The 16,517-nt window shown below is 42.1% G+C and overlaps 2 protein-coding genes across 2 annotated transcripts; both read right to left on the reverse strand.

Moving 5' to 3' along the window:
- Positions 1 to 353: 353 nt before the first annotated feature.
- LOC131676478 (uncharacterized) lies at positions 354 to 13,062 on the reverse strand. Its single transcript, XM_058955543.1, has 2 exons — positions 12,970 to 13,062; positions 354 to 2,746 (listed from the first exon to the last, which is right to left on the reverse strand). Exons 1-2 carry the CDS (start codon positions 12,991 to 12,993, stop codon positions 374 to 376), a joined length of 2,397 nt encoding a protein of 798 aa, XP_058811526.1. The 5' UTR covers positions 12,994 to 13,062; the 3' UTR covers positions 354 to 373.
- Positions 13,063 to 15,324: 2,262 nt separating this feature from the next.
- Positions 15,325 to 16,251, reverse strand: LOC131676183 (uncharacterized). Its single transcript, XM_058955304.1, has 2 exons — positions 16,029 to 16,251; positions 15,325 to 15,494 (listed from the first exon to the last, which is right to left on the reverse strand). The coding sequence occupies exons 1-2, from the start codon at positions 16,249 to 16,251 to the stop codon at positions 15,325 to 15,327; spliced, it is 393 nt and encodes a 130-aa protein (XP_058811287.1).
- Positions 16,252 to 16,517: the final 266 nt, after the last annotated feature.

Consider the following 16,517-nt stretch of genomic DNA (forward strand, 5'->3'; position numbering starts at 1 on the left):
TTTACTCAATATTTTGAAAACTAGAAGCAGCCTTCCTTCCTTGTTTCTTACATACCATACCATCCTAGAAAGTACACAATGCCTTCCCAGTTCCTCCTCCAACAATTTTCCACCGCAATATTCACAAAACACTGCTCAAAAACCAATTATCCAATGGCGTTGAAACGTCAAAAAATGCACATCTTAAAAATCTTTGGAATCAAAATTCTGCCCTAAAATCTAAAAGTAGCGAGCTACTCTAAACAAAAACAAAAAAAAACTTCAAAACAAAAACAGGTCACAACTATCTACAGCTACTATCAATGTCAACGTTCGTTTGAAAACAAACCGAAACTAGCCTGTACTAGCCACTCTACAGTCTTACCGCGCCCGGTCACTCCTCGCCCAGAATCTGCACACTCCGCACCGGTTTCTTGCTGTACCCGGGAACGGCGGGTGTCGTCTGTGATCTCGGCACCGATCCGGCCGGAATCAAACCACCACCACCGATGCCGAAACCGCCAGGTCCACCTCCTACTCCACCACCTCCACCACCAAACGCCGGATCGGGCTGAATCGCTAGTAGTAGCATCCGGTAGAGTAGATCTTCCCGAACCTCCGCCGGAATTAGTTCCGGTTGGGCGAGCTGTTGCTGCTGTGCACTACCGGCACCCGAACCCTGATATTCATGGTCGATTCGTGGCGAGTACTGTGGTCGCCGTCGCGGTGTGTAACCTTGATTGTCCGAATAGTCGGTTGATGGTTGTTGAATTCCACCCGTACCCGGGGTAACCCCCGGATATTGACGACTACCGGTGGATGGACTGTACAGGGGGTTTTGATAGCGAGGGTCGAAGTAACCGGCTCCCGTGGGTGGTGCGTTGTAGAATGGAGGTCGAGGGATTTGCGCAGGGTAACCGCCAGCTGCTCCGAATCCACCGGGGACGAACGGTGGTGCAAGGGAAGGTCCTCCGTAGTAAGGGTTGGTGTAGCCTCCGAAACGGTAGGCTTGCTGCTGTTGGATCTGCTGATGGCGGAATATTAAGAGTTGCAGAATTCGTTCGAAATCTCTGGTTGTCAGTGGACGTTCTGGGAAGTCATAGTACGGACTTACTGGAGACTGGTAAGGGTTTCTGTAAGGGTTGTAAGGATATGGAACGGGGTACGATTGCTGTGGATAACTATGCGCATTGGGGATATTGTTGGCAGTTGGTGGTTCTTGCTGAGTCTGCGTATAGGGTGGAGGACCTTGAGGTCTTCTCTGTTGGCGGTACGCCACATTATTATCCTCTTCATCGACCGGGTAGTTCTCCGGCTGTATCGGTTGAGGTCCCCGACCCGCAGGGTCCCGGTAGAACTGCTGTTCAGATCCGGGAAAAGCTCGACCCTGCGGAGCTATTCCCAACGGTACTCGGTACCTTTCCGGTCGATCCTGAGCAAATCGGTAACCTTCCCGAGGTCTAAATTCAATCGGCCTTTGCCGATAAACCCTACGTTCATCTTCAGCCGCTTCGGTAACTTCTCGATTAGAATTGGCCGGAATCTGGACAACCGAATTGGGCATGTCCGTTACGTAGCTATTCTCCGACGATGGTTCCGTAGCCGGTTCGTACATCACGGGAGCCGGTTCTTGTTTTCTCTGCGGTTTGACGTACACTCGTTCAGTAGTCGTTTCCGGACGTTCACTGGTTAGCAGTTGTTGGATTTGAGCCGCTCGTTGACGAGCTGCCAGGACGGCGGCTGGGATACGCGGTGCTGGAGTGGTTGTGTAAATCGGTCTCAGTCCGGGTGGAGTCCCTGCGAACAAGTTGGCTATCTCTTCACCGGCGGATTGTCCGTAAACAACCTGCTGTTGAGCTTCGTACTGTTCTTCCGAATCTTGCGGAAGTTGCCGACGGAGAAAGTTTCCACGTAGAGGTTTCCGTTCGGGTTCTCGCTGTCGAAGTGAGGAAGATTTTGAGTAAATCTTCGTAATGTGTTCACTTTCTAGCTTCTCCGGTCGCGCCAACTGTTCGATTGTCTTCGCCATCAGCGGCAGTGGAGTGGGTCGAATTATCAACAGCGGTTTCGATGATTGAATCGATGTCGAACTGTGACTGGAAGCGGTCGTTGGTTCCGAGAAAGAGCCACTCGTTTCCGTGACTCGCGACATCGATCGCTCCGTTGTAGAAGTCACGTGTGGTCGTTTCCGCGGAATGGTCTGAATAACGCTGGTCTTCTGCGGAGCAGAAGTGCTCGAATGATACGAAGCTGGCCGGCGAGTGGTCGGTGCTCCGATATGACTCCGGTTGAACTTCGGAGGAATGTGAACGATCTCTTCCGTAACCGGAGCCGGCATCGTAGTCTTGAGCCCTGTACTGTTATGAGCATTGTAGGAAACCCGCTGAATGTCCCCGTTTTCGTCGATATACCCGTAGGTACCCTTGATGTTACCCAGCACGTCTCGACTTTCGATTTTGAACGTTCCATCTTCGGCTTCGTACCCTACCGTGTACGAGCCGTCGTTGTTGTACCTTCTAATTTGTTTGATGATTTCCAACTTTTTTGGGTCTTTGGTTTCCGCTTCGTTTAGGTCGGATTTTTCGCTAACCATCTCCGACGCCGGTTCTTCTCCGGTTTCGGCGACCAAGTCGGCGGCTGTCATCGTTGTCTGGGTAGATTCTTGTTGTTCCGTTGTTGTAACTGCTATTGCTTGGACCGAGGTCGGTTTTCGTGTAAGGTCGGTGCATGCTGCCAGCATCAGGAAGATGATCAACCGGGTTGATATCTGGAAGAGAGAAAAATGGTGAGAGTGGTGTGTTCTTCCAGGAGAACTTCAGAAAGTATTTGTATTAAATGTCAAAAACTATTTGGAAATCGTTGAATAATTTTATGTTTTACCATACCAACTTCATCGTATCGAAGTTGGGCTTGAGCTCCGAAGAGCTATTGCAAGAACTCAGCAGTCTTAAGATGGGAGCCGTTAGAAGTATCACTAGCATGCCCGAACCTTCACTCGTGTTTGTAGTCTTACTATGAACCAACGCAATATTTTTGTATTCTGAAGCTTTGTTTTCAATTGTGAAAAATTCGAGCACAAAGTAAAAAATGACAGGTAATTCAAATGGAAGAATGCATCAACAGCGTTATCAGACCCATCGTCTAATAATCGCCAGAGCAAGACCGAATCGCTGCAAGGACTCAAAGGACACGAGCTCCGATTAGAAGAACCACACTGTTAAACTTCTAGGCGTTTAGTTAGCTATATTTAAACGTTGAGCGGTCAGTGCCAAGGACACAGCAGATCGTCTTCTCGAGGTTCAACGGGCTGTATCCAAATTCTATCGACAAGAAGGTTCTACGCGACTTGGCAGCCCTACGCTGAGCCTTCGTCGGCTTTGCTGAAAAGTTCCTTTCACCATGCAGCGATCTCTCCGGAGAAGCAGGCTACCCATCCAAGACAGTAGAAGCTGGAGGATTCCTCAAACCCTACCTATCAAGAAGCTTCACGTAGAACGATTTACCGGAGCTTCCAGTCTACATCTACGAGTCTCCGGCATCTGCTGGCGTGGTGAGTCAATCACTTCTATGATCTTCTACAATAGCGACCTCCTCACCAATCTCACTACCGAACGGGAATTGATTAGGTTCCTGGACGAACGTCCACTAGCTCCATTGTGTAGCAGTCCTACGAAGCCATCTCGCTTGCGTCATCCAAGATATTCGACCGGAAGTTGTATAGACTTCGCAACGTCGTACTGACAGCTTTTTCTCAGTCAACTCTTGTATCAGTATTGAGTTTGAGAGATGATCGATCGACGGTTCCAAAACTCGGAAGACGACGCTGCTTTTGGGTAGCGTTACATTTCGAACCTTTTTCGAATTGAGACGTTCTTCTGGGCATCGCAAGAGCATCCGTAGAGTTATGATGATCTTTGGACCTGCTTTAGGAAACAAAAGTCGGTTTCTAACCGTTTTTAATGTTTCTCCTTATGGACGTTTTTTACAGATGCGCTAAGAGGTTAGAAAACCCGCACGCTTTCGTTGACCTCTCATAACTACTTATGGATATGGACGAATCCTCAAACTTTCCCGAAAAAGTAGGCAGCTCTTGGGAAAGTTTAATATCTTCGTAAGTTGCTGGTGATGACGACTTCGTGAACTCTGCATCTCCCGGCTTATACGTCAAGAACATCTTCGGTTTTCCTTTTCTTTCCGCTTTAGAGCTATCTTCCTCCTCCTCCTCGGTGCTATTTTACTTTTCTCCGGAACTTCCTTCTGCTCTCTCTCTCTCTCTTCGAGCTCTCGTTCTCCGATTCTTCGTTAGAACTTTCTTCACTGTCAGATTTCAAAGCTTCTTACGCTTTCTGTTGTTACAATGTTAGTTCTTTTTTCTAGAAACTTCTGGGTTAACAAAATCCGTTTCATGTTAATCTTGACCGAGCAGATAACTTTCCGATCACCTCGGTGGGCCTCTAGCTTAGCTTCCATGCCAGCTTGTTAGTCGTCTTCAACGACAGCACTGTCTTTGAATCGCCCCCAAAGTACTGCTGCCTCACTTCAATTGACAGCATTTCGACGCCGGAAATTACAAGTCTGGCTTTGGACACAGCTCCTACCAATTCCCGACGAGGAATATGAAGTAGCCCCGTATGTGCCTCCTTGCTAACATCGACGAAGATGTGATGTTGAACGCTACGGAAGTCCAAGAATGCGAATGAACCTCTGGGAGCCTTGTAGTCCCCTGGTTCCACTTCTCTGCACTTTTCCAGAGATATGCTGGTCTAAGTCAGCTCCTCAATTTCCAGTAGAAAGCGGAAATAGATAACAGCACTTGCTTGACAACTTGTCGTTGGCAGGCCCCCAAAGATACCTAGTACACGCTCAAGATTCGGAACTTCTCAGTTTCGCAGTTCGAGTTCGCCTTTGAAAAGAATGTAGCGACCTTCCTTCGTTCGTCCTACCGGCCATTGAAGAAGTAGTCGTCGACGTTGTGATTTTTCACGATTTTCCTGTCATCTCCATAACCTGCCTCGCAAATTTCTTCGCGTTCAGGGTTTTTCAAGTACTGTGCGGAGCATGCCGTGCTGGTGGTGTCGAAGGTTCCTACCTCCATCATATAGATCAGTTGTACCCCTCGGAAGTACTCGGCAACAGGAATCTCAGTCTGCGTCTGTCCACCTTGAGTCTCCTACTTTGATGGTACATTTCTGTTATACCGACACCGAATCCGATGACTCGCTCACAGAATCTACAGATCTACAGACCGTTCAGAAGCTTCGAAATCAACGACTTCTTTTAAGGCGTCCCACACCAGACGATACTTTTGCTTCTTCGGACTGCATCCGACATTCAACGGTATATACAAGACCTTACTACTGTCAAACGCATTCAATTCCACCAACGTAGCTTTATGAGTGTATCCCTTCACTAGATACTCGGTGATCATCATTTCGGAACGATCGTCTATTCTCACAGTTGTACTCTTCAATATCCCGTTCACTCTTGTGCTTTCTTCTGATTCAGGAGGAAAGGCTACGGATATATCTAACCTCTCCAACGTATACTAGCTAATTAGGAGGTCATGAAGCTCTTGATTCGACAAGGTACCTCATTCATGGTGTCGATCCCTAGAAGATCCATCCTAGCTTCGACATATCCGCTATCGGTTCCTCTCGCTGACCTATTCGTGATTCGATCGTCAAATACAAGTGTGTATTTTATAGCCTAATCAGAATCCGGGCAACTACTTACTGGAATTCAGCAACTGACAGATCACGGAGATGAGTTTACTCCTTTATCAGCTCCAAATGCATTTAGCGTACTCCATGGAAGCTTCAAATTTTTAACCTCTCAACGAAAAATCGCTTTTGTCGAAATGCCTTCTCGATTCGCGAAACTCCGGCTATCCATATCACATGAAGTGGTCGAGCTTCCGGAATACTCATCAACGTATTATCCATAAGTGTCTTCAACGACTCGAGAGCGCGATCGTGTTTACTGTGTGATTTCCGAAGTACAGCGTGACGATGATCGCTAGCATAGATCCAAATACTTTGATCTCCAAGGAACTGCGCCATTTTATACGACAGGGACCGTTGGACTCGCCATTGCTCGGGGAAGATCACGTACTCAACCATACTTAGTGACATTCGGTATGTATTCCCCAGAGTTTTAAACGATGTTCAAAACAAGTTAAGAGAGCTTATCAGTCGGCTTGAGACGCGATTCTTGGTTACGGGGACTTTAACACTTACACGCGTCCGTCCTACTGGAAGTCTGTTATTGACCTCTTCTCAAAAAATAAAACCTTCGCGACCCTCGCCAGTTCGCATTCCCAAGAAGTCTAGGCATAGGTATCCCTCCGGGATGCTACGGAGTAGTAGTTACCCAAGAAATTACCCAATTTAGCCAAAGCTTACAGTACTCTCCGGCATTCCACCATTTCCTTAAGTCATACCTGAGAGACCGGAGATTTCAAGTTAGCCTGGGAGGAAGCTAATCGAACTCATTTTAGAAGGTCGATGGAGTTCACCAGGTCTCGGTTCTATTGGTAACCCTATGTCTCGTGGGCAGAAACTCCAATTGTTCCACTGTTTCTATCCTGTATCCACCCAAAAGTGTACCATAACCCATTGCTGCCATTCGTATCTTAGGTGTCAGGGCTAGGTCGGTCAGGTTAGGTGGAGCCGTATATGTTTTGCTGGGACAGTCCAGGCCACGCTAGCAGGACACTAGCCGTTCTAACTGCATGAACAGACTACTATTGACTATTAAGTGGTTGGTGGAAAGTACGCAAAACACACAGACATCTACATTGTCGGCTCAAAAGACGTCCAAAGAGCATCCGTAGAGTCGCGATGATCTTCGGACCCGCCTTAAGTAACAAACCGTTTTGAATGCCTCTCCTTATAGACAACGCTTTCGTTCAGATCCCATAACTACCTATGGACATGGAAAAATCCTCAAACTTTCCAAAAAAAGTCGGCAACTTCTTGGACAAGTTGGATATCTTCGTGAATTTCTGTTGGTGACGTCTCTGCATCTCCCCGCTAATACGTCGAGAATATCTTCGGTTCAAACTATAGGAAACTATATTCCTCAGACTCGTCAAAGGAACTATATTTCTCAGATTCGTCACTTCCTTCCGCTTCAGAGCTGTTTTCTTCCTCCTCATCGATGTTTTCTTATTCTCCAGAACTTCATCCTGCTCGGTCTTTTCGATCTTTCGTTCTCCACTAGCGACGATTCTTCTTCAGAACTTTCTCCACTGTCAGATTCCGAAACTGCTTTCACTTTCTGTTGTTACAGTGTTCGTCTTTTTTTAACTTTTGAGTGACCAAAAGGCGTTTCATGATCGTCTTGACCGACCAGAAAACTATGTCAGCTTCTGCATTTGACTCGTCGCTTTAACTGAAGAATGGGATCACATCCCCAATTAACTGAAAGCATTTGATTTGACGTGAAACGTCTGTCAGCTTGGAAATTAATGAATGAGAGAGGTTTTGAAATTGTATGTAGCTGGTGGTAAATTCACACGAAAATAGACATTTTAATTATGAGATTTCGCACCACTGAGACCTGAAAGAACGACCGAAATATCACAGTTTTGCTTGGACAAGCTGAGGATCGTGTTGGCAAGTTCTAGGCAAGCAAACGATATCGCTTTCTGTGTGCTCTTCGCAAAGAACCATCGTGTCTATGTCCCCGCTCGGGAAATCGAGATCAATAGCGTTGTCTCTGATGATAGTTTGACGTAAGAGGATCTCCTGGAGTACGGGGTTGTTTTAATTTCAGAAAGGTCTTTTTGCGATACTCTTCAATATCACTATCACATCTACAACAGATGCGCGTATTTTGTCACATTGTTTAAATGCATCACCTACGTCATATTTCGGTTTGGAATTCAGGCACTCTGAATTATGGCCTTTTGGTTCCACTCTACCGAGCTACATCCCCTTGTACTCCCCTTGGTGCGGTATGGGGTTACCTTTTTGATAATAACCTATCTACTACAATCTGTGACTTTTGCCATAATTTCATCTAACAATTTTGATCACGGGTGAATAGGCACGGAGCCTTTCTCACCAGCACTTCCTAACGCTTTAGATTTATCTCTTTGCTACGACTTCGCTACCGCTAGATTCCAAGTGGAAGGTAATCTCTGAACTCCACCGTAGCGACCACCTTACAATGGGGGGGGGGGGAGCAATTTCTCACTGTTCAAGACCATCGACTGTGCTCGACACAGACATGTACTTCCTCCGCAGAAAGAGTACAAGTTTTTGTCCGACTTAATTCTCGATACCGCTGATACCAATACCGATTCAAGCTCAGACGAAACGGGTGCAGGATGAGAACATCCAAACAGCGCTGAGACGTGTACGCGGAGAAGGCCACCGCATGTAGGACCTTGCGTGGTGACGGGCTACCAGCTAGCGTTAGCGACAGTATGCGAAGTCAAACGATACTGGAGAGTCAAGAAACAAGGTTACTGGAGCTTGTTCGTTGAAGGGGTAAGGAGGGAAACATCGATGGAGGTATGTCGAACCGAAACAGATACAACGAACGAATCGCTGCATTTGATGATGGAGTTCTCACTCGTTCTCTTATAATGTAACAAAACGATCCGGGCTCAGACCGAATCAAATTCATCGTGTTGAAGAAGTCTCTGCGCTTATTGAATTCTTTTAACAAGCTTCTTGATAGTTACATTGTCTCATAATTGCAGATAGGTGAGTGCCATTGCCATCCAAAAACTAGGAAAAGAAACCTCCGACCACAATTCGCATCGGTCGGTTGCTGTCCTGTATCCAGAAGTTGAGCTTCAAAATAACCGATTTCCGTTTGCCTTTGCGCGGGAGACATGGTCCAAAAAATACGAGCCAAACAAAGTAGTCGTAACTTTACTCAATGCCGAATAATTGAAAAATATAGAAAAGGGATTCTGTACAAAAATGGGCTAAGAAGAGTAATATCCCAACATCTATGCTACAAAAACTCAATCCAGCGCCTTTGGTTTCTGACACTTTTTTTTCAATAATAATCACATTATTTGGTTCACTGTATTGAACGGGCTTTGAAGTGACTGATTTTTTTGTCAGCTGCCTAACAAGTGCACATTTAGCGAGAACTACGCCTAGAACTTCCAAACCAACAGCCAGCACTTCACCAGCTTAAATGCGTACGACTAATAAAACAAATACATAGCAATAATTCGTAAGTGCTAGGAGCGACAGTGCTATAGCTAAGATGACATGTAATAAGTAAAAATTCGAATTTGGTTGTACTACCACAAGCATCGAGCAATATTGCTAAAATCGAATTGCTCCCAACCAGTGATCGAAAATATGAATTCCATGAAATAGCAAGCATTCTATCCACACATTAGACCACAATTTGAGTATGCGAAAACAGTGCGCGTGTTTATTGCTGACTGGTGCTCAAAATCAAACGTTATGCTCCAACCGAATTAGGTTACGAAATCACTTCACACATCTTTTTTTTTCTTCGGCTATGACCTTGTTTGATTAGCATTTATCTCTGAATATGAGGATAATAATTTTTTGCTGATTTTGCTATTGTAACTTGAGCATTGTGGTGCATCTGACAAATCCACATATTTCCTTTAAGGAGCTTCTGTACATAGTGCCAGATGAGGAGGACAATTGAGGAAGCAAGATAATAAACTGAGCCAAACTACTAGACGGAATCAGTCCAGGCTCTTCAACATTGGAACTTTGAAGAAGGAGTCAATTCGTTGGACGGCAAGAAACGGCCGATTTGGTTCGCCTTCTCAGTTACCAGTGCCACGATCGTCGAAGCTTTGTCGTCGAAAAAACGCATCCCTTCCGCCATGTGCTCTCAAATCACAAAAGGGGTTCTTTAAACTTCACTGAAAACTTTCCTGCGGGACTCAATTCAGTGCTATTACAAGCTCTTCTCCGGCTTAGAATTTTCAGCAGCACTAAGTTCTAAGCGAAGAAAATAGGTTACCAATGAGAACGGCGTCTTCAGTGGAGAGCAAGAGAGTTCTGCGTTGAGCGTTTTAACAGGACAGCGAGTTCTCCCCAGATATCTTGTGCACTGCCCTCATGATATCGATTCCTGTTAGATGCAACGGAGCTAGAACTGCTAATCAGTTCCGACCTATGAATCTCCTGTCATGCACCGGGAGGATTATGGAAAGGATAACAGGTGGCTGATTATCCTTTTCGAAGAGTAGAGCCTTCTCAGTCGTTGGTATTTCACGTCTCGCAGGGACCTACACGATTACTTCTTGTGCTAAAAAACTTTAATTTAAGTTAATTTTACCTAATTTAAAGTATACCTCAAAAATCCAAAATACTTGATTATACTGTTGGCGCCCTCTGTAGTGTAAACTAGTTTCTAAGAAAAAATAAGGAAACAAAGATAAAATAGTGAAGGAACCGAGGAGACTAAGGAAAAACGAGAGAACTAAGAAATTGTAAAAATGGAAGAAGTTACATAGACGCTAGCACACGGGACATACAAACGCCCAAGCAATCGAACACGTTGACTTACAGACGCCCATGCCCTTCGCGGTGATACACAAAGATGAACATTTAGTGAACGCTGTAACACTTACAATCTGATTAACGCTGTCTCAAGAGCCCACAAATCAATGCCTTTTCCCACGCAGTCGTAAAGTCCCTACACCCGCACATCTGAACCGTACGCTCAATATCACAATCAGAATCAAGATCCGCTGCAATTGTCCTTAAGCAGTATTTTATCGGGTAACATTTCCCTTCTTGTCTGCAATCGTAGTGAATGATTCTGATGGGGATCCCTTCCGAGAACCCAGTTCTACAGCTCCTCCAGTAGGATCACTCTCAAAAGTTAAAACACGATTTTCTGAAAAGAGGCATTGCTGCGATGTAGAGCTTCGGTGATTACTTCCCAAGACATCGCTCGGGACCTGCCAATTGCTAATGAATTAGGCGTTCTCAAATTAAGCAACAATTTGAATTTATCGTCTAATTATTGCCAACTTTATCAATGTAACGCTCAGTAAAAAAATTCAGGCTAGAATTTAGACCAGATGCAAAAAAGGCTCACAACATTCTGATTTTGATTTCATATTTCCAATCATTTGACTTTTACTAATCTTCTTTATCTCTATTTTTTCAGCGCTCCACTACAGGAAAGGCTATAAGGTCCTCTGTTTACGTATTCATCGTGTTATAAAAATGAATTTCTAAAACATATCCGTAATTTAGGTGGTTTATTGGTCAATTTCGTGGAAAAATATTCTAAAGCGACCCAGTTTTGAAGAAATCAGTAATCTCATTGTTTTCAATGTACAAAAGTGTAAATTCGTGGCAAACTCGTGTAGAGAGTTTTCAAAAATAATAGAAATAGAACCTAAAAAGAGAATAGTGATAAAATCACACCGAGTATTTACTGACTCAGCATGACTCGAGAAAGGATTAAGTTTTTAGTAGAAAGACCAGACTCGACGAGGCATGGATCAATGTGTAACATCAAGTATAGTTAAAAAGAAATCATAGACGTAGCAAAACTTATGGATCGCAAGGACAATATGTAGCTCAAGGTAAATATAACTTAGTTATTTTAAATTTGACCTCAAATTGTGATATGTGTTCAAAGTGATAGTTGATTGATTTGAATTGTTTTTTAGTTCATTATACGGTCTTAATTCAATAGCTTATCATTTCTTTTAAAGTTGTTTTTTTTAATTAAACAAATATAGTTAGGCGAAAAAATGTCATTTTACTTATTTTGTATTCAAATAAGCTAAATAAGCGAAACGACAACGATATTTGTCTTTTTTCCATTATTTTTGATAATATTGTTTTAATTTTATTCAACAACGCAATTTCGTAAAAAAATGAAAATATATTAAATTACTGTATAAACTTAACAAATCAACTGCTTTTCTCAATCATTATGTTTCGTTAAACAGTTTGAGAATAGAAACAGAATAGAATTTGAACACTTTTTCCACAGTACTCTCAATTTCAACATCCCTAAAATAACACATCACTTTTCTGCTCCACATAGCCAGCAACAGTTCAATTTCGACAGTCCATTTCAACACACCCTTCAAAATTAAAAGTCATAAAAAGCAATCCAACCACCGAAAGTGTTCGCTTCCACATCGCTCTGCTCATCACTCGCACAGCCCACCAGCACCATCTATCGCTTCACTATCAGCACCAATTAGCCCATAAAAGATGAGTCTTTTCACGCGACCAAAGCACCCTTCACCTCGTCCAGCCACCGTCCAAAACAGTTTTTCCTCCACAATCAGCACTAGTTAGCAGCCAGCCAGCCGAACAAAAGCGCATATTTCCAAAACAAATATGTCGTAAACGTTTTTCTCCACGCTTACACACAGACGCCCGTCCGCCCAAAGACCTTCCGCAGAAGGCCTCCATACTTCATCCGACTAAAAAGCTCCACTCCATCCACCATATCATAATAAAAAGCATTTAGATTAGAAGCATGGCTAAACAACATGAAAAATAAAATCACTGTGTGCTGCCGCCGCCGCCGCCGCTTCTCGAATGTAGTTCAGTTCACATGAACCTCCGCCGGCTCTGTGATAAGTTAACCACCAACCACCAATTTAGCAATAACCGGGGGCATCTCCGTCAGAAGCGCAAAGGTTTGTTGTTTTCTATCTTCTGCAATTGTGTTTCTTCACTAATCACATTCTTATCCGTTGTTGCTGCTAAGTCGGTCTAATTCTGTTGTTTCTGGTTAAGCATCTCTCGTTGAAACAAAGTCCAAACAACATTAATTTGACACGAGCCACGTCGATGAGGTTCGGCAATTCCACTCTGTCTGTTTATATAGCCCTAAATTAGGAAACGCAGCAGGCTGTTCAATTTTTTTTCAACCAATTTGACTCAACCTTCCACAAATTAGTTCAAAGCTCACTTTGATAGGACACTGTCTTTAATTTTTTATTCGACTCTCTCTAACCACATCCAATTCATTACAACCCAATTAGGGTCTCACCTTCTGATGAGATACAGATCCCATCGTGCCGTCTTCTTTTTCTGATGCTGGAATTCGTCGTAAATCGTTTATCACTCACTAATGCGTGAAAAGTAACGCGAGCGCGCGCGCGTCCAAGCTAGCACACACGCAAGAAAAACACGCACGCGTACGCGTACACTGAACGAGATTCGGAGCCGGTGCACTAGTGCAGAACAAAAAAAAAATTCTCTCGTCGTCGTAGTTGCCAAAACGCCTACTTCAGCCGCGGGGTCTTAAGATAAAATGAGTCTGCTGGCGTGGGCGGTAGGTCGCTATATAGCATTTAGGGGTGCTAGCTACCACCACCCCCACAAAGACGACGACGATGACGCATCCAGCAAACGGAGATTGAATTGCTTGCGGGTGGTTTTCTTTAAGATACATACTAGGGGTTAGATTGTGTTTTTTTTTGTTTTAGTTGGATCTACTTAGATATGACAGAGTTTTTCTTCGGTCGAAAATATGTCTGCTGGTGGTTGGTGGTTGCTACTCGAGCTTGGATCCGTGGGCCATGCAAGCGGGGGGAAAATGACAGGTGCTGTGAGTTGTGCGAATTCAAAGCACTTTTCTGTTGGGTTTATACCTATTCGTTGTAATTTGTTGTCACTGTTGTTGGTTCATTTTACTTGCCGGCGATCTGAAATCAATCTATTTGTAGCCCATTCAAAAATTATTTCCAAGCTTATAAAGGTAATTTGAAATGAAAGCCATCTTCTTGTTAACGATAAAAATCATTTAGTTACTTCAGATTCAGCCCTTATCGAACTCTACGTTAGATAAGAAAAATATTGTACAATTTCCTTTTAGACATATATTCAAGGAACAGAAAGAACAGATCATGTTTAAAAGGAGGACATTTTTAGATGAACAACTACAAATATTAGGAAACCGTACATATCACCGAGTAGTCCGAAGGTCTTATGTTCCAATCAGGTGATGTTGATTTACGTTTGGAACGGAATTTTTGAATCTAAATTCATAAATTTCGATCCAAACGTCATTCAACGTCAACTGTTTGAAATATTATACCTTCTAACTGATTGATAGGCCTCATATGCCAAGATCTACAAGAAGGCTTATAGACTCAGGTGTAATAACTATCAAAGCATAACGATCCATGATATCACCTATCAGGTACTCTTCCGTGTTCTGTTTAGCAGACTGCGCCCTTTGGTTGAATCCTTTGCTAACGAATACCAAAGCGAGTTTTGAGAAGGACGATCTGCGACGAATCCTCGATAAATGACGGGAATGTATCTTACGGACTAATCATCTTGTGGTTGGTTTTGAGGTACGACGGTACGATTCAGTGGAACGGACGGTGGAAAATAATGTTCGACAGGCAAATTTAAAAAAAACATTAGTTAAATATTAAGATCTTAATATTTCATGTATTTCTTAAACATTTGTTATCAAAAATACGAATTCGGTTTTGAAATATCAAAAGATAGCGCGATAATTTCACTGTCTGTTTTTACTGATGTTCTAGAATTGCATTGGAACCCCACTTTCCATGCAAACTACAAACAATTCAGAAAGCAACAAAGACCGTTCAACCAGCACCGATAGTTCCCAGTCTCTCTAAACCAACAGCCAGCACATCTCCACTTCAAATTACACAACAATCAAAACAGTTTCAGCATTGTTGTTATTGGTTTAGTTCTATGTCCAGTTTCTAGTCTAGTCTAGTCTACACATACACAGCCAATACATGTGGGGATCCTGGAAAATTGCAGACGTTCGTCCACAATTTTTCTTGTCATTATTAATGTTTGTGGCACATATTGAATATGACACAAGCATAATACAAAATAGAGATGACTCAAAATTATACGGCAATCAAATTATTCATTCAATGAATAATTTAATCAATGGATTATTTTGAACCTTGAATAGGGAAGAAACGTGGATAACCGTACACAACCGTTTCAATTTGATGGGGGTTTGATAAATCGTTGGGAGTGACTTTGCTAAGAGGGTTAATGTCACTCCTTTGGTGCTAGGTTCCTGGGATAGGACAGAAGTATTTAGCCCTGCCCTGGCTAATGAGCCAGGGTTATAGCGGTTTAGTTCTATGTCCAGTTTCTATATTTTTTTTCCTTTTATCCTTTTTTCCATTTTATCTTTCGTCCAATTTTCCTTTATTCCTGTTTTCATCAGTTTATTACATCCTTTTTTTATTTTTATTTTTTTTGTCTTTTTTCTTTTTCCCGTTTTTCTTTTCGATTTTCTCACTTTTTTGCTTCTTTCCTTTTTACTTTATTTCCGATTCTCTTTTTCCTTTTTAATTTTTTATATGTTTTGCTGTTTTTCATTTTAATTTTAACGTTTCTTTCATTTTTCTTCTTTTTCCTTATTCCTTCTCTCCATTCTTCCTTTTTTTTCTTTTTTCCAAATCTCTTTCCTTTTTTCCATTTTTTCTTTTATCTTTTTTGCAGTTTCACATTTTCTTTTTCTTTCTTTGTTTTTTTTTCTTTTCCCACCTATCTTTTGTTCCTTTTTTCCTTGTTCCTTTCATTCTTCATTGTTTTCTTTCTTTCTTCTTTTTATTCTCTTTCCTTTTTTTTCGTTTTTCCCTTTTTTGTCTTTACCTTTTTTTTCTTTTTTCCTTTTTGTGCTTTTTAATTTTTTCCTTTTTTCGTTGTTTTTTATTTCGGTTTCTTTTTTTCCTCTCATTTTTTCTTCTGGTATTTTCGTTTTCCTTTATTTCGATTTTTGCTTTTCATCTGCTTTTCGTTTGTTCCTTTTTCATTTTCTCTTTAGTTTATTTTTTTCTTGTTTCCTGCTTTTGATATTCTTTTCTGTTGTTTCCGTTTTTCTTTTATGCTTTTTTGTTCCTATTTTCTTCCATTTTTCCTTTTTTTTCGCTTTCTTTTTTTCCTATTTGGTTTTTTTCATTTTTTTCATTATTTTCGTTTTTTAACCTTTTTCCTTTATTCGATTTATTCTTTTTTACCCGCTTCCATTTTTCCTCTTTTCCTTCCTTTATTGTTGTTGTTTATTAAGGCTTTAACCTTAGATGTGATTCGCCTATTTGCTTCCTTGCTTTTTTTTCTCTTTCTTCTTCATAGTCTTCTCCTTTATCCTTTTTTTATTTTTACTTTGTTCTTCTTTTCTTTGTTTCCCTTTTTCCTCCCTTCTTTTTTCGATTTCCCCTTTTGTGCTACCATTTTTTATTTTTCCCCTCTTTCTGTTTATATTTATTACTCTTTTCCTCTTTACCCATTTTTTTTCTTTTTCGGTGCTGGCCTTCGTTTTCATTTTTTGCCCTTTCGCTTTCTATCTCTTCTTCTTTTTCCTTTTATTTCCTTTTTTCTTTGTCTCGTTTTTTACTGTTTTCTTTTTCTTTTTTTCTTCATTACCCTTTTCCTTCTTTCCTTTTTGAATGTTGTTCTTTGGTTTTCTTTTTTTGCTTATTTCTCCTATTTTCTTCTGTTTTGGATTCCATCTTATTTATTTTTGTATGTTTCTTTTTTCCGCTTTTCTTTTTCCTTTTTTCTTTATTTTTTTCTTTTTAGTGGTTTTCT

The sequence above is a fragment of the Topomyia yanbarensis genome, chromosome 1 (assembly GCF_030247195.1).
Source record: "Topomyia yanbarensis strain Yona2022 chromosome 1, ASM3024719v1, whole genome shotgun sequence".
Lineage (NCBI taxonomy): Eukaryota > Metazoa > Arthropoda > Insecta > Diptera > Culicidae > Topomyia > Topomyia yanbarensis.